General features: G+C 39.8%; 2 protein-coding genes across 3 annotated transcripts in view; one reads left to right on the top strand and one right to left on the bottom strand.

Annotated features, from left to right (window-relative positions):
- Nucleotides 1-15,224, top strand: part of ift80 (intraflagellar transport 80 homolog (Chlamydomonas)) — a 49,844-nt gene extending 34,620 nt beyond the window's left edge. Inside the window, exons 12-21 of one of the 2 annotated variants that reach the window (XM_030743643.1) lie at nucleotides 2,156-2,319; nucleotides 2,401-2,465; nucleotides 5,911-6,046; nucleotides 6,162-6,309; nucleotides 9,289-9,460; nucleotides 11,102-11,191; nucleotides 11,371-11,543; nucleotides 11,732-11,855; nucleotides 13,661-13,781; nucleotides 14,484-15,224. In XM_030743643.1, the coding sequence (XP_030599503.1) occupies nucleotides 2,156-2,319; nucleotides 2,401-2,465; nucleotides 5,911-6,046; nucleotides 6,162-6,309; nucleotides 9,289-9,460; nucleotides 11,102-11,191; nucleotides 11,371-11,543; nucleotides 11,732-11,855; nucleotides 13,661-13,771 (1,183 nt within the window). In that variant the 3' untranslated portion in view covers nucleotides 13,772-13,781; nucleotides 14,484-15,224. Of the gene's footprint in view, nucleotides 1-2,155; nucleotides 2,320-2,400; nucleotides 2,466-5,910; nucleotides 6,047-6,161; nucleotides 6,310-9,288; nucleotides 9,461-11,101; nucleotides 11,192-11,370; nucleotides 11,544-11,731; nucleotides 11,856-13,660; nucleotides 14,260-14,483 lie in introns of those variants that run through there. The other variant, XM_030743641.1, reaches the window with a different exon arrangement.
- A 2,527-nt stretch (nucleotides 15,225-17,751) lies between these two features.
- c15h3orf80 (chromosome 15 C3orf80 homolog) lies at nucleotides 17,752-18,506 on the bottom strand. The gene has a single exon (XM_030745291.1). The coding sequence runs from the start codon at nucleotides 18,488-18,490 to the stop codon at nucleotides 17,837-17,839; it is 654 nt and encodes a 217-aa protein (XP_030601151.1). The 5' UTR covers nucleotides 18,491-18,506; the 3' UTR covers nucleotides 17,752-17,836.
- Nucleotides 18,507-21,924: the final 3,418 nt, after the last annotated feature.

The following is a 21,924-nucleotide window of genomic DNA, read 5'->3' as shown; positions in this document are numbered from 1 at the left end:
GATGGAGCAGCTACAAAGTTCTCGTTTCTTCACCTTAACACTTGCTGATCAGGTGCTTGATGAAGGACCTCCAGCTGTTTCCCAGTAAAGATTTTAATGGTGGTTACTAAAAGAAAAAGCTGCTGTTTTGGACGCAGGAAAAACGTTTCCATTTGCGCTACTAGAGCTCACAGTCTCTATAACAGCTTCGCCTCTTTGCGCTTGCGCAGTTCAAACCGCTGCCTGCTATGAGTGTTCTGAAAAACTAGTGGCTGCGGGAGCATGTGTGAGTAATGTTGTAATGCTTTGTATTCACAAGCATTCTCGAAAATACTTTTCTACTGCAGGTCTATATTTAATCACTAATAAGGGATTAAAGTATCAAAAATATTTTTACGGAGCCCCTCGGTCCTGGGGGGCGGGCCTTCCGGTACCGAGCCATCGCTAGTGCTAATGGCTCGCGCTCGCTAGCAAACCAGTTCTGGTAGCTACAGCTGAAGTAAAGACAAAAATAACAGCTGAAATTCTCAGCGAGCACAACACACACAGACACACAGAGAGCAGTGGAGGCGTGGAAATGCATGTCAGCTATAGTTGGCACCCGTCCCGTAAAGTACGGAACCCCGCATGTTACGGAGCCGTATTCCACGGAGTCCCGTAACATACGGGGTTCTGGATTTTACGAGACAGGTGGCAACTCTAGATGATCCACTCTGTGTTAAAGGAAACCCATCGCAGCGACGGAGAGCTTTTTAGAATCTGTATGTGTGTGTGTGTGTGTGTGTGTGTGTGAATGATTCATACTCCAGTCCAGTAGGTGGCGGTAATGCAGTTGTATGTTGGTTTGCCAGCCACCAATAAACCCACAAAAAGACGACGGAGCACTAATGCTGCTAATGCTAGTGAGGAGTGCCGCTTACACGGAGACAGCTGAGCTCTGCAGAGTTTAAACGAAGCATCGACACAGTAAATTTGTGTCGATAATTTTTTAGAATCGAATTAATCGAGTTAATCGATGAATCGTTGCAGCCCTAAACAAATGTATCCTGTTTGTAGATTTGGAGGCCAGGCTGGGTGAATTGGAGTCTCGGCACCACATCCTGGAAAATTCTATAGCTATCCAGCCCCATAGACATATACATATATATGTCTATGGCCAGGCCCTTGTAGTCAGTGCGGTCCATTGTAGCTTAGCCGCCATTAGCTCTCCCCCAGCAGATCCCGAGCAGCCTGGAAAGCAGGCCGGTTGGATGTCTGGAGGAGGAAGCATAGTTCTAAACAGAAGCCCCCGATATACCACCAACCTGTTCACGTCTCTGACCATTTTTCCCCACTACAATAAGTATAGATGATACCCAGCTTTATCTATCCATGAAGTCAGATGACACACATCAATTAGTTAAACTGCAGGAATGTCTTAAAGACATAAAGGCCTGGGTGACTTCTAATTTCCTGCTTCACAATAAACAATAATTCATATAAAACTCAAGTTCTTGTGCTCGACCCCACAAATCTTAGAAACGTGGTGTCGAACCAGATACTTACTCTGTATGGCATTACCTTGGCCTCCAGTAACACTTAGCATTTAATCTCCCATATTGGCTCCCTGTTAAATCCAGAATTGAATTTAAAATTCTTCTTCAAGGCTTCAAGACCTCATAGTACTGTATCACCCCAATAGAGCACTTTGCTCTCAGACTGCTGGCTTACTTGTGGTTCCCAGGGAACTGGAGGCAGAAGAACCTTCAGCTTTCAGGGCTCCTATGTGCCGCAGCATCCACTGACCCCGCTCTGTCATTTTAGGTAGCCTACCTCTTCGTGGCTGAGTTGCTGTCATTCCCAATTGCTTCTACTTTGTTATAATACTGCTAACAGTTGACTGTGGAATATTTAGTAATGAAAAAATTTCACAGCTGGACTTGTTGGACTGGTGGATTCCTATCACAGTACCATGCTGGAATTCACTGAGCTCCTGAGAGCAACCCATTCTTTCACAAATGATTGTAGAAGCAGTATGGATGCCTAGGTGCTTGGTTTTAGACACCTGTGACCACGGAAGTGATTGAAACACCTGAATTCAATGATTTGGATAGGTCAGTGAATACTTTTGGGAATGTAGTGTATAATGGTGTAGTATATACAGTGTACTTATTCCACTCTCGTCTCCCCTTCCCAGATATTTTCTACTAGTGGATGGAGCAGGGTTGTATTTGTTCTCTTATGAGGGTCGATTGATATCTTCCCCAAAGTTCCCTGGTATGAGAGCTGATATCCTAAATGCCCAGGGTATCTCCCTTAGTAATGACACCATAGCCATCCGTGACAAGAGTGATGAAAAAGGTGAGGAAAACTACTATACTTTTTTAAAAATCATATGGACTGTGATTTTACAGTGTCCTCTTTCCCTTTTCTTCTCACAAGTTATCCTTCTCTTCGATGCCCTGACTGGAAAAGCCCTTGGTGATGGAAAGAACTTGACACACAAGGTTAGTAAGTTTCTACCTTTGCTCTGATGAAAATGCTTCAGCAACAAGGAAGTTCTCTGACCAACTCGGATTGTTTTGGGTTTTTTTCTGTTTGTTTTGTTTTGCCGTGTGATTGACTGATTAGATATTTGTTTTAATGAGCACTTGAATAGGTGTACCTAACACAGTAACTGGTGAGTATATTTCGGAAATTATCTTAAACTATCTTATTCGTGGCAGTGGCGCAGTGGGTAGGTGCTCGCCTTGCAGCCGGAAGGTTGCAGGTTCGAGCCCCTGTCCCTGCGCTGCGTTGTGTCCTTGGGCAAGACACTTAAACCACATTGCCTAATGGTAGCGCTGGTCTCAGATGCTCGTCTCTGGATGAGTGATCTGGAACGATCATTTCATTGTGTACCTTGTGCGCACAATGACAATGAGTTGAATCTAATCTAAAATTATAATATATTGCATAGTGTTAAGCAGAGAAATTTAGGAACTTCTAGTCAATGTGGTTAGAATGTGTTTTATTATGTGTTGATATGATAGGACATAATAACAGAAGCTCTCTGATGGTGGCTGTTCAAATGTGTGTTTATTTTTTCAACCAAAACACAGAGTCAGAGTGAACACACATTTGTTTAGTTTTAGTATTACACACAGTTCAGTTATGTATAACATGGCCTCCCATTATTGTGTAACAAGATGTATTTATTATGCTTTCCACAGCTGAGTGAAAAATGAAACATTTTTCTGCATGCATCATCCAACTGCTATGTTAGCATAAGAGCTCTTAAAGCCTTTTCTGTAGAGGTAGTAATAATGAGAATTTATAATTATTTTTTTTATTTTTAATAAGCCATGTCCATATGGTCCTACATCTGTGTTCTGTGTGGCACTTTTTTCCCCACTCCTGATACATTTACATGCCACTACTACTACTTTGTTTTCCCTCTCATATAGTTTGTGATTGGCCTTGTCTGTCTCCGCTCGACTTTTTTCTCTTTTCTCTCCTCCCACACCCCATCTGGTTATGGTAGATGGCCACCCCTTCCTGCGCTGGGTTCAACTGGAGGTTTCTTCTTGTTAAAAGGGAGTTCTTCCTCCCCACTGCTGCTAAATGCTTGCTTTCAGGGGATTGCCTGATAATTGGGGTTTTCCCTCTAACATTGTAGGGTCTTTACCTTTCCTCAAGTGCCTTGAGGAAACTGCTGTTGTGAATTGATGCTATATAAATAAAACTGAATTGAATGTTTGCATTGGATAAGCCAAGTCTATTTTTTTACAGATGTTGATCACAGTGTAATGACAAATACTAATTACAAAGTATCTTTCTAGCATTATTCCCCATAGCCTGCCATATTATAACTGTTAAGCCTGTTTAAAAAAAAAGAGAGTAACATGTCCATTAATACATGCACACATGTCATCCATCTCATCATCTTTCAAAATTAAATCCTATGTTTGACTTTAACTGAGACCTGAGAATCTACATTTTGTTCACACTACGTCTCATAGTCTGAATGACACTAAAGCTGAGTCTGAGTCTGATTTAAAGTATTTTCTTTCTGTGAACTGAGCTTCATTCTGAGTAGTGACAGGAGCCTTCTGAATTTGCCTAACTTAATTTATGATTGCCAACAAAACCTCCTATAAGGGCAGAAGAAAGTTGTATTGAAAACAGTTACAAAGAGAATGTTTTCCACTGGACAAACAATTTAAGAGGATTTCTCTGTCTGAAGAAATATGGTGGAGAATTTTTTTTCTTTTTTTGGTGAAAGGTAATATTAGTTTTTTAAAATTATTTGAGTAGTACATAAAATGTTGAACATAATGACAAATTTCTCCCTCATTCAGCCAGTTCTGCAACACCTTCTGATACCTTACAGCTCTCTCACTGGTACTATTTATCCAGTTACAGCAACATTAACAGCCTTTTGAAAAAAACAAAAACCATGTCATTATCATGTTAATGGGCCAGAATTTACTGCCTGAGCTAATCAAAAAGGGACATAGTGAAATTTATGTGTGTCCTTGTCAGTGCTGCTGAGTCCTTGGTGACTTGCATTTGTGGTCAGAAGTGTGCATACACTCATGATGGGCATGAATGTCATGGTAATTTTGGGCTTTTATTTCTTTGAACTGTTCTTTTTTCCAGGGTGGAATGATTGTACAGCATACATCTTTAATGAATTTAAAAAACAAGAATTGGGTGCACAAGTTTGAATTAATTTTGGATTTTCTCTAATCCGCACAGGCTCAAATATATACACATACCCCCCCACTAATATTAAATGTCCCTTTGCAAGTCACACCTTGTCCAGAAACCTTTGGTAGCTCAAAGTTACCATTCATGCCTATCATGAGTGTAAGTAAACTTCCGACCACAACCATATTTATACCAATTATATGGTTTTTTAACCAGTATGGTAGCATTTTTTTCAGTTTCTCCATCAAAAGTCAACTATGATAAACGGCATCTTAGGGTGTAGCTTGATACATTTTGTAGAATTGCAGGTTACATTGCACATACAACAGACACAGGTAGATGACGATGTGAAAGTAATTGTCAAAAGGAAACAAAGGGAACAAAAAATTATTGTTTCAATCATTTTTTTTGTTCCCTTTGTTTCCCTTTGCTGACAGTAAATCCTTGTCCTGACATATTTTTTCATTGGAGTAAGCATTCAAATGAGGATATGTTAAAAGTAATTTTCCCTTAAATATTGATCATGTTGATAATTAAGCTGGCAATACCCACCTCTGCTCCTTATTTTCTATTTGATTAGAATCACCTGCTGAGGGAGTTAATTTTTTGCCTGCAACTTTGAAGCTGTAGTTAAAATAAGTGGCTAATTTTATCCGTCCTGATGATTCAACATGCTAATTTTCACACATACATACATATATATATATATAATTTTTATTGATTTATTTTTTATTTTTGTTTTGAGGAGTGGAAAATTTTATTTTTTGAGTGTCTGTATTTAAAAAAACAATATACCACATATCCCAAAGGATTAGAGACAATGAAGACACAAGTAGAGGATGGGGAATGGGCTTTGGAGTCAAAGTAAGGAAAAAAAAAAAAGAGAAAAAGAAAAAATTAGAACAGAGGGAAAAGAAGTAGAGGTAGCAGTAGTTACTGTTTGTCAGCATGGCTTTGTCTGCCAGCACACTACAGCTCCAAGATACTGCACCAAAGCCAGCTAATTTTGGCCAGAAGCACACACAGGTACACACACACAGGTACACACACACACACACACACACACACACACACACACACACACACACACACATCAGCGCTCTCTCTGTCTCTCTCACATACACACACATTTGGCAGAAAGGCTGTTGGGTCACGGTACAAACTGCCTCTCTCCCTTCCTTTCTTTTCCTGATCTTTTGTCCTCTCCTGTTCCCTATTACCTATTTACTTGTTTGTGTGTGTGTGCACATTTACATGTAGCTGGAGGTGTTGGACATAGCGTTGGATCAGTGTGGCCCATCCACTGACAGGAAAATTGCCCTGATAGACAAGAATCGTGACCTTTACTTGACCACTGTGCGCCATCTTGGACGAGAACCCAAAATCTGCAAAATTGGTGAGACATGGTGGAGGGAACTCACATTTGATGACTTTCTCTTGTTTCGTTTTGGATTTTTTGTGCGAATAACATTATATAAATGCAATATTTGCATGTGTATTCTGTCCTATAGGTAGCATGCTCCATAGTATGGCCTGGAATGATGCTGCTAACATCTTATGTGGAATCCAAGACAACCAGCTCACAGTGTGGTACTACCCAAGTGTTGTTTTCACTGACAAGGAACTACTAGCAAAGACACTGTGCATAAAAGATGGCAGGTAGATACATTTTTTTTTTTTTTTTTTGCTATCAGGTTTATAAAATTGCATTTTCCCCATTTCCCCAGGCTTTTTCAAAGCTGCCAGTGTGGCTAATTAATCCACAATTGGCGTCTATGTTGTGACGCACTGGGTTATGCATGAATGAGAGTGATTGGTCACACCCAATGTGTCATTTTGAAACAGGCAAGGTTACTGTTGTGAAGGGTAATCTTTCCCTGTCCTATAGCAGGTTGTTTTGAGTGGCTAAACCTAACCAGCAAATAGATGTAAAAGGAAAGAATTAAGAAAAAAAAGAAACTAAGGTCCAAACAGATCTCTAATTCTAAAATGTGTCATACCACCAACCCTCCAGTCTCCCCATATACATGAACCTCCAGACTTGGCACAACTGTTAAACACAGCTGTTAACTCTCAGCTTCGAATTTAACTGCTTGAGGTGCATCAGAGCACCAATGCTAAAGGACACCTTGCATGTAATGGGGAGATGCTGGAGGCCCCTGACAGAAAGGTAATTTTCACATGTAACAACTAATATCGTTCATCAGAATAGTGAGTGAGTTCCTATCATAAATGCAGCAGCAGGTTATATTAAAGTTCAGAGTTGGCCAGAGTAGGGAGAAGTACAATGGAGAACCCTCAGTTCTTTTGCATTTTTGAGGCAGCAGGAAAAGATGTAAAATATGAACTAAGAACAGTGATAGAGGCAGCATTTCTGTACCTTTAACTCATTCTCCAAAGTAAAATGCACATGGCCAACATCTATTAAACTGTGCAATGCTTTCTGGCCAGAAGTCCTCAGCTTTAGCCAGCGTTGAAGGCAGAGTGCCTGCACTGTCAGTACAGGCAATTGTAAACTACACTTGTGTCTGCTACACTAATCTGAACACTTGGTTGTAAAGTTTTTCTGCACATTTTGGACTCACTCTCTGGTTTTATTATTACTGTTTGGTGATCAAGCAGGCCAAAATTTGAGGAAAACCAAATACTAAATGGCAAAAGCTAATAAGTTATCAGAAGTTTCTCTTTAGGTTTTTAGGATATACACTCACCAGCCACTTTATTAGGTATAGGATCAACTGCTTGTTAATGCAAATGTCAAGTGGCAGCAACATAATTAATTTAGCCATGTAAATATGGTCAAGATGACCTGCTGAAGTTCAAACTGACCATCAGAATGGGGAAGAAAGGTGACTTAAGTGACTTTGAACGTGGCACGGTTGTTGGTGCCAGACAGGCTGGTCGGAGTATTTCAGAAACTGCTGATCTGCTGGGATTTTCCCACACAACCATGTCTAGGGTTTACAGAGAATGGTCCAAAAAAGAGAAAATATCCCGTGAGCGGCAGTTCCAGAAAATGGTAAAATTGCTTTGAGCTGATAGTAAGGCAACGGTAGCACACCAAAAAACAAAACAAAACACTTTTTACTAAAAGGTATGCAGAAGAACATCTTTAAATGCACAACATTCTGAACCTTGAAGCAGGGTTAGGGTTAGGGGTTAGGGGTTAGGGTTAGGCATATAACATGACAATGAGTAGTCCACAAAAATGGCCTTCATAGTCACCAGAACTCAGCCCAAGAGAGAACTTTTGGAATTTGGTGGAGTGAGAGATTTGCATCATGGCTGTGCAGCTGACAGACCTGCAGCAACTGTGTTGCTATCATATCAATATGGCCCAAAATTTCTGAGGAATCTTTCCAGCAGCTTCTTGAATCTATGCCACAAAGAATGAAAGAAAGAGGGGCCCAACCCAGTGCTAGCAAGGTATAACTAATAAAGTGACCGGTAAGTGTATATTATAGAAGGCAGGATGGACCCAAGTACAGTTACAATAGTAGCACTGTAGATGTGCTATTTTATCCATTCAATAGAGTTATTTATAGTGCCATTCAATATAGTTATTTATATATATATTTATATATATATATATATATATATATATATATATATATATATATATATATATATATATATATATATATATATATATATAAAATTGGCACCAATTTCTTAGTTTTTTTGCATATTTGTCACACACAAATTTTAATAAATGAAATTGTAATTTAAAAACTCCATTTTGTATTTACTCTGATTATCTTTGTTCAAGGGAAAGAGGTCCAAACCTACCTGTCCCTGTGTGGAAAAAGTAATTGATAACTGGTAAATTAATAACTGGTTGTACCACCTTTTGCCAGCAAGAACTGCAGTCAAGCATTTGTGATAACTGGCAATGAGTCTTTCACATCACTGTGGAGGAATTTTGGCCCATTCCACTTTGCATTATTGTTTTAATTCAGCCACATTAGAGGGTTTTCAATCTGATTTGAGTCCAGACTTTGACTTGGCCACTCCACAACCCTAAACCTTTTTTTTGGAGCCATTCAGAGGTGGGCTTGCTGGTGTGTTTTTCAGATCATTGCTCTGCTGGATAATCCAAGTGTTCTTGAACTTCAGGGCACAAACTGATGGGCTACTTTTTCACACAGAGCCAGGTCATTTTGGATAGGTTTTTTTCCCCTCTTAATAAATGAAATCATCATTTCATTTATTGAGGGAAATTATTATTTTGTATTTACTCAGGTTATCTTTGTCTAATATTAAAATTTGTTTGACATTAAACATGTAAGTGTGACAAATATGCAAAAGAAAAAAGAAATCAGTAAGGGGCAAATACTTTCTTGTGGCAGTGTATGCTGTGTTTGTAGGAAAAAAAAAAGGTAAAATTTACATTGTTGATAAGGCCACTGAAGCACTCGCAATTAGCACTATTTAGAATCCTACACATGTTAAAGTAAATGTAACATCAAATTTAACATCTAGATGTGTTATTGCATTATCATGTTTATATGTAACAAATTCATGCTTTTTTGTGCCCTCTGTCAATGCAGTGTTTACTGTAACAGACTGAGGATGTGGTCACATTTCTTTAACTTTGTGTGTGTGTGTGTGTGTGTGTGTGTGCGTGCGCATGCAAAGTGAGTTCAGACGTGCACCCCAAATTCTAAACTATGTTGGGACCAAGGTGACATTACGCCAAGGAGACGGTTCATTGGTGTACAGCAGTGTACTTCCCTACCCTGCCCTCCTGCATGAATATAGCACGTCTGCACGCTGGGAGGATGCACTGCGTCTCTGCCGCTTTGCAAAAGTAAGATACTAGAAAATGTCTATATTTTTTATATTCTATATGAGATTATACATATTGTGACGTCAGCCTACAGCTGGTCACATTGTTGTTAAATCAGCTGTCCAAGAGAAATCATAGTGAGCGTTACATATTAGCATTACTACATTTCTTCCACTTTGCATTTGTATTTATTTAAGTAGCTTGGAGGTAGTATTAAATATCCCCCAGTCTGGGGCTCTGGCATGGCTCAGGTTCCTGTGGTGTATGTCACACCTATGCAGGGATGTTATGTCTGAACCAAGAACGTAGTAGACAGGTTTATGGGAGCCGACCAGCAGGCTTTAATTAGCTTCAATTAGCCTGGTGACTCCATTTACCAGATTAACCCCCCCTCCTCTTCCAGACCTCACTCATAAATACTCACACTGCTTCATGCATGTGTAGACTTTCCAAACATATTACTCACGCAGTGAGCACAGTGTAAGACTGTGTCTTTGCTTAGGCGATGATGCAATAACCACAGCCTTGGAGAAATAGACAACAAAGTAGTAAAGGGTGGTTGAAACAAAAGGGATGGAGAGAGGCACCGGTTTTAAGAGCTTTTTCCTTGACCCCATCCTCTCGGCTTCTGGTAAGAGTTTGGTGGCTTTTCCCAGAACCACAGTTATTGTTGTCAGTAAGCTCTCACCTGATTGCAGTCAGCAGAAACAAAATTTAGAGCTAAAAGCACAAACCTAACATACAGTGACTAAAGTTTTTAATCCAACTGTTGCACAGGCCACCAAAAGGGTTATTTGACCTGAAATTGTGTTTGATAGTCAAATTATGCTATCACGTTTGTGACCTCTGGGAATTCCTGCCGATATTTGCTGTTTGCAGGAGTGGTTTCTAATTGGAGCCGTTTTTTCTTTATGATGCATACTGATTAAAGTGGGAGATGACTCTGAAGAGCAGTTTGCTCAACTGCTGACCCATTTGTGGTCAAATTTTAATTTTAATTAATGAAGCTGCAGGAAATAAAGTGGTGAGACATTTGTTTATATTCATATTTTGTCCTGCAAATATCACTCATGGTTTTGTGTGTGTCATGCATGTTTAAAGATTGGCTTAAAGCATGACTACATCGAACCAGAATGCATTTGGGACTATAAAGATACAGTACCGTGCCCTGTCCTTGTGTCCACCAGAGGATTCAGTTTTTACTTCATCTCTGCACTGCAGTTGTTTCTAAAACCAAGTAAATAACAGCTCGAATCTACAGCTGTTACTAAGTATATGTACATTTTGTGATGTGTTATACAACACACAGTACTGGGGAAAAGTATTGGCCAACCCTCATTTCTTTATATTTTGTTTGGAAAATGTGAAATAGGTGCAGTAATTTATTGAAACATGTAGCAAACATACATGGAAATAGAGTATATAAGGCAAAATCAGATTTTGTATAATTTTAACAAGCTTGAAAGTCAGTATTTGGTATGACCACCTTTATCCCAAAGCTCTTCTTTGGATGTTAGCTGCCTTTTGTTCTGTTCAGGTACAAGAACTGGACTGAAAATGAGAGAAAAAGAAGCCAATGCCCAAAGAAAAACTTGAGAACAAGGTCACTTTGTTAGTTGGAAAGTGCTTTGATTAAAAACACTCTCTCCTGTTGTTCCCTAGGACCAGTCGTTGTGGGCTTGTCTCGCAGGCATGGCAATGGCAAGCAGGGAGTTGACTACTGCAGAGATGGCTTATGCTGCCATTGTAGAGGTAACAGCGTTGCTTATTGGCTAGTTTGGTTGAACACAGTGAATTAAACCACAACAAAGCCACAGAGAACTAAATTCACTGAAACGTCAATGAATCTGACAGATGATGTCAAAATGATATGGTATTTCATTAACAGTCTAATTCCTCTGTCTGCATATCTGCTGCTTTACCTCCTTTAGTTACCTAGGGTGCAGTACATCAACTTTATAAGAGAGCAGCCATCTAAGGAGTCATCTTTGGCCCACATGCTGCTGTTCAGTGGTCAGGTCCAGGAAGCTGAGGCTACTCTGTTACAAGCTGGTCTCATCTACCAGGCCATACAAGTCAACATCGACCTTTTCAACTGGGAGAGGTATAATTCAGTGTATGTGTGGAAATGTACAGCTGGAGGGTTATAAGTAGTTTTGGGGGATGCTTTGTTTTCAGCTATATAAGGATTTTTTGGAGGTGGTCTAAAATTAGGCTTTAAAGGGTTAAGGTGAAGCATATTTGTCCATAGAATAAGTTATGGCTATCTGCATCATGTCATCTTGTGTCCAGGGCACTGGAGCTGGCAGTCAAACACAAGACCCATGTGGACACTGTGCTGGCCTATAGGGAGAAGTTCCTACAGAAATTTGGCAGGAAGGAGACCAATAAGAGATTCCTGCAGTACTCTGAAGGGGTACGTTATGGAGGGCTGTCTGCTGCACTGTAAAAAACTGACTTGGTCAGCAATACACTGGAAACATTTTTACCTGTGGATGGTGTCTATTTCTAATTATTTCCCTTGGGTTATCAACTTTGTTTGCTCTGCTAATACACTCTAAGTGGCCTTATTTGAAAAAAAGTTGGTTTAGGGAAAAACTGTGTTACCTTGGCTTTTCAGAAGAGCCTACAGCATTAAACTGAAAAAGGAGGCAAGTCTCCAGCTGCACCTGAGCTATTTAATCCTACATATTGCTTGCCGTAGTGGTACTGGAGTTCTTATCATCGCAACCAATACCCCTGCAGCTACATTTAAATGAAGCCTTATATTCTCATTATGCTCTGTTTAAGAGAACATAATCAGAAAATGTTCCATATAAAAATCTAAACTGAAATTAAAAAAAGCCCAGACTGAGTGAAACTTTTAAAAAGATGGTTAAAACCTTTTCATAAACTGATCAAAAGAAAGAAAAATGTAAAGCGATTACCTTCTGGCTTTGTTCTTTCTATGCTTGCTCCCAGTCATGCCAAAAATGCTTAAGTTGATAAATTGTTCGACAAAGACACCATTTTTGTAGCTTTGCTTACGTACACCACTGCCACCACGGTGGATTTTAGCCCCATTTTAAGGCTCAGAATTAATCAGATGAAGTTTCATGGCCTCTTCGCCTGTTATTTCGTGACAAATTAAGCAGGCATAACATCTGAAGTTGAATCAAAGTGCAGCCACTGACCGCAAAGAGTTTTCATGCAAGTATTAAAAATCTATTTAAAATGATGTTAGTTTATCGAGTTGCTTTTGAGCATCTGAAATGGGGAATCATAAAAATGGCTGTAATTCCTAAACTGTTAATGCAAAGATTTTTGTTAAAGCCCTTGAATTAAAGCTGAAAGTCCGCACTTCAATCACACTTTGACTGTTTAATTTAAAATCCTCTGTGATAGTGTACAGAGGCAAAACTACAAAAAAATCCTGTCTTTGTCCTACAAATTATGGACCTAACTGTATCTCCTTTTCCAAAACGTGGTAGCTTCCAAGATAAACTGATCTTCTGTGGACAGTTTGTTTTTTTAATCCAAACTCTTAAAAATCTGAGAGCAGCACAATAATGGAAACTACTGGACTGTACAGATGGTAGATATCCATCTTTAATAAGCTGATCAAACATGTGCCAAAGAGATAAGATAGTTGTTTTGTTTTTACACATCTAAAACTCTTCTGATTTATAGTGTTGGCGCATGTAATAACCAGACCATATTAAATCATATCTCATGTAAACAGTTGACCCCAAAAAACTCTGCAGTAGGTAGGATTTCAGCCAGATTGAAAAGAAAAATGTGTGCGTATAACTTTAACCCGTGTGATCACATCTGGAGGGTAAAAAGTATTAAAACATGCCACATATCCAATATGATCCTCTTTTATCATCTTATGTGACCTTCCTAACTGCTTTAAATTGCTCATTAAACATTTCTGATTTGAAAAAGTGCACTTTTACTAATTACTCATCAACAAAAAGAACATACTGTAATGCATTACTTTCTACTACCCCAGCTCGGCCAGCCGTACAGTTTGGACCATCCAGCAGCAGCTTTCTTAGCATATCTGTGACTAATGTTTGAAAGACAAAGTCTTTGAATAAGACAACTTATTAGAATTTCTTTTCCTTCTCTTTTAATGGAGGATAACTGCCGTCAGTAGATGCTGCCCAGGACTGGTTATCAGTCAAAACAGTGTTTCTTACCTAATCTCATTTCATCTCACCCTACTGTGTCTTCCAGGTTGAAGTGGACTGGGAAAAAATCCAAGAAAAGATAGAGATGGAGTTGTCCAAAGAGAGAGAGAGAGCTGCTAACGTGTCCGTGAGGAGCAGTGTGGTGTCACGGCGTTAATTTTTAGAGGGTAATATCTACAATGAGTACAGCAAGTACTGTTACCTTCACTTGCAACCAAAAGTGAACTTTTGGAGATGTAAACATGAGGAGGACATGAAGACTAGGTTACCTGACTTTGACTTGTACTATACACATAACTCTTGTGACATAATGTTTCATACTAAACTTTAAACAAATATTATAAGACAATATGTTACTGTCAATGGACAACAGCACTTTTTTTTAGAGTATCTGTATTAATGAGTAAAAAATATTGTGGCCTTCCTGTTGTAGTGACTGATTTTAAGGGGCTGGAGTTTAAAGTTGATCTGTTTTTCATTTGTTAAGATTAACTTGGTGTACTCGTTCGTGCATACATGCATGAATTTTGTTTTTGTTATGTGTCAGTTTGTGTTTTTATATAAAAATCTATTTTTATAGTTTACACATTTAAAATGTTGCCTTGTGGAAAGATGAGAATGTCAGTTAATAAAGCACATGAACAACATCTTTTTTTTTTTTTTTTTTCTCCATTGTCTTGACGCTTTACTGGTTTTATATAAAGATCATGGACTATCTTTGAGGTCTGATTTTTTTTTTTTTTTTTAGCTTTTCACATGCACCCTGAAGGTATTTTTGCATTTGTGTGTGTTTTCACTGTCTAAAATAACGCAGGGCTTCTCTTTTTAAATTATTCTTGTATTTCCTCTACTGCTGAGGTGTGAAACAGGCTGCTTGCCAAGGAGCTCCACCCCCTGGTTGGCAGAGGGCCAGTACATCAGCAGACCGTTATAGCCTATTCATCTCCTCTAGTGGTCCGGGAGGATGAACATCTTTCTCAGGGCTCTTCAGAAACAGCTCCTAGACTATGTCATGAGGATGCAGATGGATACGGTAGAAAGTGAACAGCATTAATTCATGAAACAGTGAGTGGCAACAGATGCCGAAACATCAAAGAAAACAGTAGGTGTAGGAAAATCTCTCCATGGGGTTCAATCTCTTTCTTGCTGTTGCTTTTTTTTTTCTTCTCAGCACCCTGCAGTTTTAGTCACTTCTCTTCTTAAGCTGTCTTTGTCTTATTTCTCTCTTTCCATCTGCTAGCTCTCTCAGCTTATTCTGTATCTTCCAGAAAATCAATCATTGATAGGATTAAAGTGGGTTTTTCACTGCAAGCACTGCAACCCTGAACTTTTTCAGACATTACCACTGTATGTATGAATGCAAATGTCTGATTTAGTCAGAGTGGGCGTCTTTACCCTGCCAGCTCCCTACTGCAAATTCTGCATGATGTGAGAATTTTTTTTATTATTATTATTAATACAGTTTTCCTGTGAATTAACACAAAGCAAGTGGGCATCATGTGCCCTGCATCAAGCAGGCTTTACCCAGGCAGCTAATTCACCTAAACCAAACTGAAGCACACTCTTTTTGCTTGCTACATGTGAGAAAACAGCTGAATGTATGGCTTTCGCACACATTCCAGCTGAAGGTGGCCACACAATAAAAAAAAAAAAAAAAAAGATTTGAAATGAATTATGTGTTGTATTCATGCTTTCTCTTAAACTATACTTTGCATGATATAGCTGATTGTTGAATCTTCAGATATTGGCAAATTATTTATTGAGCTCAATTCCACACCTCCATCTTTAGCCGTATCTTTACATTAAAAATATAAAACTTAAATTTAGACTAGACTATACTAGACTACTATACTTTTGAGTCCCAGTGGCAAATACCGAACAATGCATCGGTCAGTGTAAACACGTCATATTTTTGAAACTACACAGCACATGGTGTCAAATAGATATTGTTCTTTTATTAAACCACAGAGGTGTATATCTATATTCAAAGAGTGGCTGGTTCTCATATATTAAATTGATAGCCAAGCAATACAGCTCGCCCAAAAATACACTTCCCGGATATAATGTAGAATTTATGAGGAGGATAGTGCTCATTGATTTGACCTTTTGAAGTTTGTCTGTTCTTTGTTCCAGTGAGCAATACAGTAACTGGTTTATGGGCACAGATTCAAAACCGACTGAGTGTAGGAATACTGTATTTATCCCGGTGTTTATAGATTTGTATTTCCCACAAGAGTATATAACTGTCTTCTCCCCTGAGAGAGGATATACAGCTTTACTGTTAAAGCTTACAAATGGAAGTTGGTTCATAGTGACTAGGAAGGAGAAAGTGAAACACAACAATCGCACTTCTTATGGTTTCATTAGCACTTACACATGGCTTCGTGTATCTTAAGGTCTCATCCTTTACCTCATCTACCCATCAGTGTTTTTTTTTTTTTTTTTTTAGTCTGGATTTAATGCTTTTAAGTCCAAACTCCACCCACCCACAAATGTCCCTCGGGAAAAGAAAGCCATCAATGATCACTACTGGCTCTGTCATTATGGTCAGGCGGTATTGGATTACAAAAGCCACCACAATCACACTCAGACTCTTAATGTCGGGATCAACTCAGGGTCTCTAGTTGTTAAGGCTAGTTTTGCAGATATAGTTCTGCAACGTTCCTAACGATGGAAGGTGACCACTGTGGAACCTCTGGGATAAATCAGTTTAGTTGATGTGATAAGCTGAGGGTTATTATCTGCCTTTACACCTGCTCCTGCATCTTTAAAGGGATAATCTGCTGCTTTGTTTATATATAAACAGCTCTTTTCATTTCTGCACAGGAGAAAACATTTGTCCCTCTTTGACTGGCAAATGAATTGGAAAACACTTTTTTTTTTTTTTTTTCAGATGTAAAAAATATGCAGATTTTCAGAACCTTCTATCATTGTAAATTAGATATGATTCAATATTGGTCATACAAAAGAAGACGTTTGGCTGGATGTAAGAGTTATATCAAAAAACATAACGCTATTAGAATTTTTGGCCTGGACCCAAAGATTGGAGAATACAATATGGCAAACGCGACTGTTTACCAGACACCCAGTTAATCTCAACGTAAAGCAATGCTGAATTAACAAAATAGCCTTTTCAGTATTGTAGCATATTTATGGCATTAAGTGACAGAAAGCTACAAATTTGTTTGATTTGTACATCACCCAGTTTTCAGATCCACTAAAAAAAAAGAAAGAAAAACTTCTTGTTTCATTAGGACAATTACCTCCACAAAAGCAGACTCTGGCATCTTCAAACCATTCAGTTTGAACAAAGAAAATACTACCTTTTCTTTGTCTGCCTAGTGTGTACTGTAGTGTTTTGTTGTTTTTTTTCCTGCTTGGGACAGCAGTTATCTTTCCTGACAAGCCTTCATAAAAGTGCAACTTAGCTCTTATCAGTGTGGAAGCTGTAATCTCATCCATTGTTTTCTTGAATTCATAACCTGGGACCCCAGGCAGTAAGGTTTCACTTGCAGAAGAGATGTCAAGCATGGCTCAGGTCATTTATATAATGCTCATCTATCAGCTCCCTGTGAAGTGTGTATGTGGGGGTAGATTGCTGCCTTCATGCTGATAAGCTAGACTCCAGAGCTGGCTGGTATACAAAAAAAAAAGTGTTTCTCAGAAAGAATGAAAACAGATATTTGCCTAATCCCTTCTCTCTCTTTCTCTCTTTCAGTCTATGTTGAAGGTGACTGAAAAAAAAAAAATATATATATTTTTTCTCTTTTGGATGAAAAGTCGATAAAGAACAGGGTCCACAAAAGAGGATGAGATTTTTCAGGTCCTGCAGTATATTAAGCACTAAGAAAAGACGACAGTTTGACAGGACTGTTTCATGCTGCCACTAAATTGAGGTGCTGAAGGAGAAAAAAAAAAAAAAAAAAAACTTAATGCGATTGTACCGGAGCCAGTTTAGCTGTTCCCAACACAAAGCGCGTCAATTTCATCCTCCTTACTTTATAATCTGCTTTGCTTAACCCAAGCGGTTATTTGCATACAAAAGGAAAGCAGGTTCCTATAATCTCAGAAAACACGTAGACCTGCATTTTTCTCAGCCTTCTCTTTTATTCTTTACATTCAGGATTATAATTGCACTTGTTCGTTGTATCTCTGCAAGATTTTTACCCTGAACATATTAAAATAAGAATAATAATGTTTCTATTATCTTGCCCAGTCTCCGTCAAACATAGTTCCGAGATGTCCTTGGGCTCTGTTGAGGTCCTGAGACCTCCAGGGCAGCCAGCCTCTGGTCTCCGGATCTCGGTCCTGTTGCTCTCCCTCTGCCCTGGCCGCCACTCTCGTTTTCCGACAACAAGTTATCATCGGATCGGTCTCTGTGCATGTCTTGCATGCTTTCCTCATAGGTGGGCAAATATTTAACTTCGTCATAGGCTGGCAGGTTTGGAGAGGCGAAGCCCCCGAGGCTGTATTCGGGGTACCGCTCCAACAGGGAATCCTGGGACGCCGATGCGTGTCCGTGGAAGAGGGACGGCTCGTCGCTGCGGTCCTGGTGCGGGTGCCGGCGGGGCCGCGGACAGATGATCCGCTGGATGAAGTAGCCCATGGCAAAGAGCAGTAACAGGATCAGGATGCCGGACAGCTTCCGCGTGAACCAGCCAACATTGTCGAAAAATGCGTGGATAGAGAGCTGGCAGCAGCTCACCTTCGAGCTGGCACTGCCGTTCCCGGTGGCGGTGGGCGGACAGCACTGCTGGTTAACGCCGCACTGGACCTCCCCGCAGCTCTGGACGGCTTGGCAAGCAGAGATCAGGCATGCCGACAAAAATGTGCCAGTGTATGCTGTCCTGCTGCCGCCCGGCAGACGGGGCATCATTTCTGGATCCCCCAGGATGGAGTAATTATCGGTGCGTCTCCAGTGCGCACGACGTTGTATCGTTAAGCCCGCGCAGGTGTTGCAGGACTGCCTATCTTTCCAGCTGTTCGCTAAATATGTGCTGTCACAGCTTCTGCAGCAAGCACCGGGATAGCAGGTGCCCCCCACCCCACCCCCCTGTTGAGGACGACCTGTCTGCTTTAGTATGGGCGATCAGAGTGGAGCCACCTCAGTGTCTGAAGGCAGCAGGGATGAGAATAATCTTACATCATTATTACGTGAAGATATTTTAGGTCCTAGCATGTTCTTACACCAGTGAAATCCACGGAGAGCCTGTGTTCCTGATTACATATTCAACCTTAACCTGAAGTGTCCTGCACAAGACACATGTGATCTCACCAATTTTCAGACATCAGCAGCCCCCCTCCCTGATCACTATGCAATCTTTGCTGCAGAGCATCATGATTTATACTTTAAAGATCCACTAAAGAATGCTGTAGATGTAGGAGGAGGGATGGCAAGAGGAGAGAGCGAGGATACTGTGCCTTATTACCCTGTAAAAATTAAACAAGTCCTCATTCTGGTGGTGTTGAGATCCTCAACTCAGGGAACAGTTGCAGTTCTGCAACAGAAATAATTAACTGCAAGTAAGCATCTTGCATTGAAAGTGTCAGGTAGTGCCAATTATCTGCAGAATTCACTTGACAGTATGCATATTATGCTAAATACTCACTCTAAATGTTTGAGGAATTATAAACGATATCAGGTATTTATGCATGAGTAGAATATCAGTGTTGCCTTTGGTTAGTGTGGAGCTAAGTGGATCTCAAATTGCTCTAAGATCATCATATGTTTCTAAAATCTGTAGACTGTGCCCGTAGACTAGTATAAATTAATTGAAGCTTTCTTAATGTAGAGAAGTAAACAGTGTCCCCAGATGCCACTTTATGATCCATTGCACCCAAAAGACTGAACCAGGCTTTAAAACTGTCCCATCACTGAATTCTGCACCAGATAAAACTAGTACTGGTCCCTGACACAAGGCGCCAACAGCTTCAACCATCTCATTAAAAATGCATCTTGGATCATAATGGCCCCCATTAGATGAGTGTCTGGATTCCCATTAGTTCAGCATCACCCTAGAGAACCATGTGTCTGCAGCATTGAAGAACATAACCATAAAACTAAATCTCTGCTTTAAACGATAGTCTCTTTGCCCCTTGTGTTAATTTATGCTAAAGATGTCCCTTTGGATAACATCCAAGAACAGCAGGCTCACTAAGCTGCTCTACAAGTCCTGAATATTAACTGATTAATTAAACCACTCTGCTTAATTTGTTGTCTTGCAATGAATTAGTGACTTGAATAATTTTCCACCGTGGCTGCATAGATTGACCAGCATCATTTTTCAAAGGTTGCTGCCCTTCCTTTCCTTTGCGGTGAATAGGATTTATGATATTAAGACATTACAGAGAAGACTGTAGCCTCTGATTGTATTTTAAAAGGCACAGTTGCACTGATAAATATAAGGGCTTGAGAGTCTTTTGCAAAGTCTACATTGTATAAATTGTGGTGAATCCTTTTAAATTACAGGAACGTTTCACCATGTCTTCATGTTACTGTTTGTTACTGATAGGGAGTCTGTATTCCTCTCTTTCCTAAACAAGGCCTAATGCACAATACACCAAATCCAATTACTGGACCATTATGATGTGAAATTCAGTAGAAGAAGAGCATCATGCAACCTAATTTATGCAGCATCGTATTTCTTTCTGTAATCTACCTCAATTAGGGTAATGTGATCATAGGGCAACTTTCTAACCAAATAAACAATCAATAGCCTGTGGACCGTGGCGCTGAGAGTTCAGTGCTCTGTTTTGAGGGTTTTCCCAGCAAGTCTGCAACTCAAGGGGTCTTATTGACAAGCACAGGGAACAACTGCTATTTTTGATCACAGCTTTCACTCTCTGCAGTGTCTGGAAAGCAGAAAAATGCTGCAACCTGTACAGTATAGAGGAAAAACTGTGGATATTTGACTTTTAATTTACTCATATCGAGCCCATGTGAACAATTTTAAGGATAAGACTTTAAACAAATTTGTTTGAAGAAAAATTCAAGTTCAAATGAATCCTCCCTTTATTTGCTGTTCTTCTGTAGGGTCTCGCTTTCCCCTCTTTTGTCTTTTCTAGCAGTTTTCAGCAAACACATCAAACCAATTGGAGACCAACTACATCCCACAGGAAACATGAAAATAACATTTTTTCCTCCCCTTGTAATGCATAGTATATTTATAGATCTGGATGCTTGCTGTACACAGAAGTAGAAACCTTGATTCTCGAAGACAGATGTAGAATGAGAAATTTATACTCAACAAATCTGTTAACACCAGCGACACAAACGCGACTGTGTTCCAGTTGCATTAACTCGCACAAAGTCTCAGCCTCCTGTACGGCCAACAATTGCTGTGATAACACTCTTACTATTCTATATCACTGTAATAAATATGCCGGCCTGTGTGCGTCCATTAATGTGGCACAAAGGTCTCTTGTGTTGTGCTTAATAATTCAGTCTTGTGAGGTCCATTAGCCATGTGTAATGATGAATGGCAGCGTTCATTTTCATGTGTCAGAGATGTTGATGTACGGCCCGCCCAACAGTCAATGTCACGCTTATCATGTTTGCATTAATTATGAAACAAAGAAAGCCTTGTCCAGCCTCTGGCTTTGTTAATGGACCCACTGATGGGTCTGGGTTTCACTTTGTTTGCTCCGAAGCAGAAGTCGCAACCTCAGGGTTACTGCCCTGAGATCAGCTTCAGCCTCCGTAGCTTCTTTTCTGCCATATTTATGGAAACAATGTGATTTTTTTGAATGATAGCAGTGTTTAGGGTCCTCAAATATACATTATATAAAGGATTTCTTTCTCTGTAATCATACCTAAGAATAGCTGTGTCTGGGTTTGCAGACAGTGGAGGATGGATGCAAAAGTTTTGTTTAACATATTAGTGTATGAATTCGGTATCTGTGCAGGATGAGTGTGGGTGTCATCAGTGTCTGTGTATTCCCATCAGCTTGAACTCTAATAAAAAGCAGGGCCTGCAGTCAGTGAAGATTGTGTGAATCCAGAAAGTCCCACACCGCAGCTATTTCACACCCACATACTTCCTCTAATCTTATCGCTCTGCTGGCTCTGAGGTCTTAAAATGTACGGTCTGTGCGTGTTGAGAGTATGGGGCAACTGTATTTATGTTTGAGTTTGTTTGTGTGGGTGTCTTTGTATGGTTTCAAGCATTTTTTTTCATTTTTTTCTTCTTTTTTTTGTGTAACTGGACAATGTGGTAGAGAGAGACATGAGAAATGGAGGCGAGAGGAGATGACGTGGCACAGGTCACGGGACAGACTTAATTTAAAATACACCATAGTGTAAACTTTGTG

The sequence above is a fragment of the Archocentrus centrarchus genome, chromosome 13 (genome assembly GCF_007364275.1).
Source record: "Archocentrus centrarchus isolate MPI-CPG fArcCen1 chromosome 13, fArcCen1, whole genome shotgun sequence".
In the NCBI taxonomy this organism is placed as follows: domain Eukaryota; kingdom Metazoa; phylum Chordata; class Actinopteri; order Cichliformes; family Cichlidae; genus Archocentrus; species Archocentrus centrarchus.
Note: the sequence above shows the minus strand (reverse complement) of the source record. Positions and strands in the feature narration are given on the sequence as shown.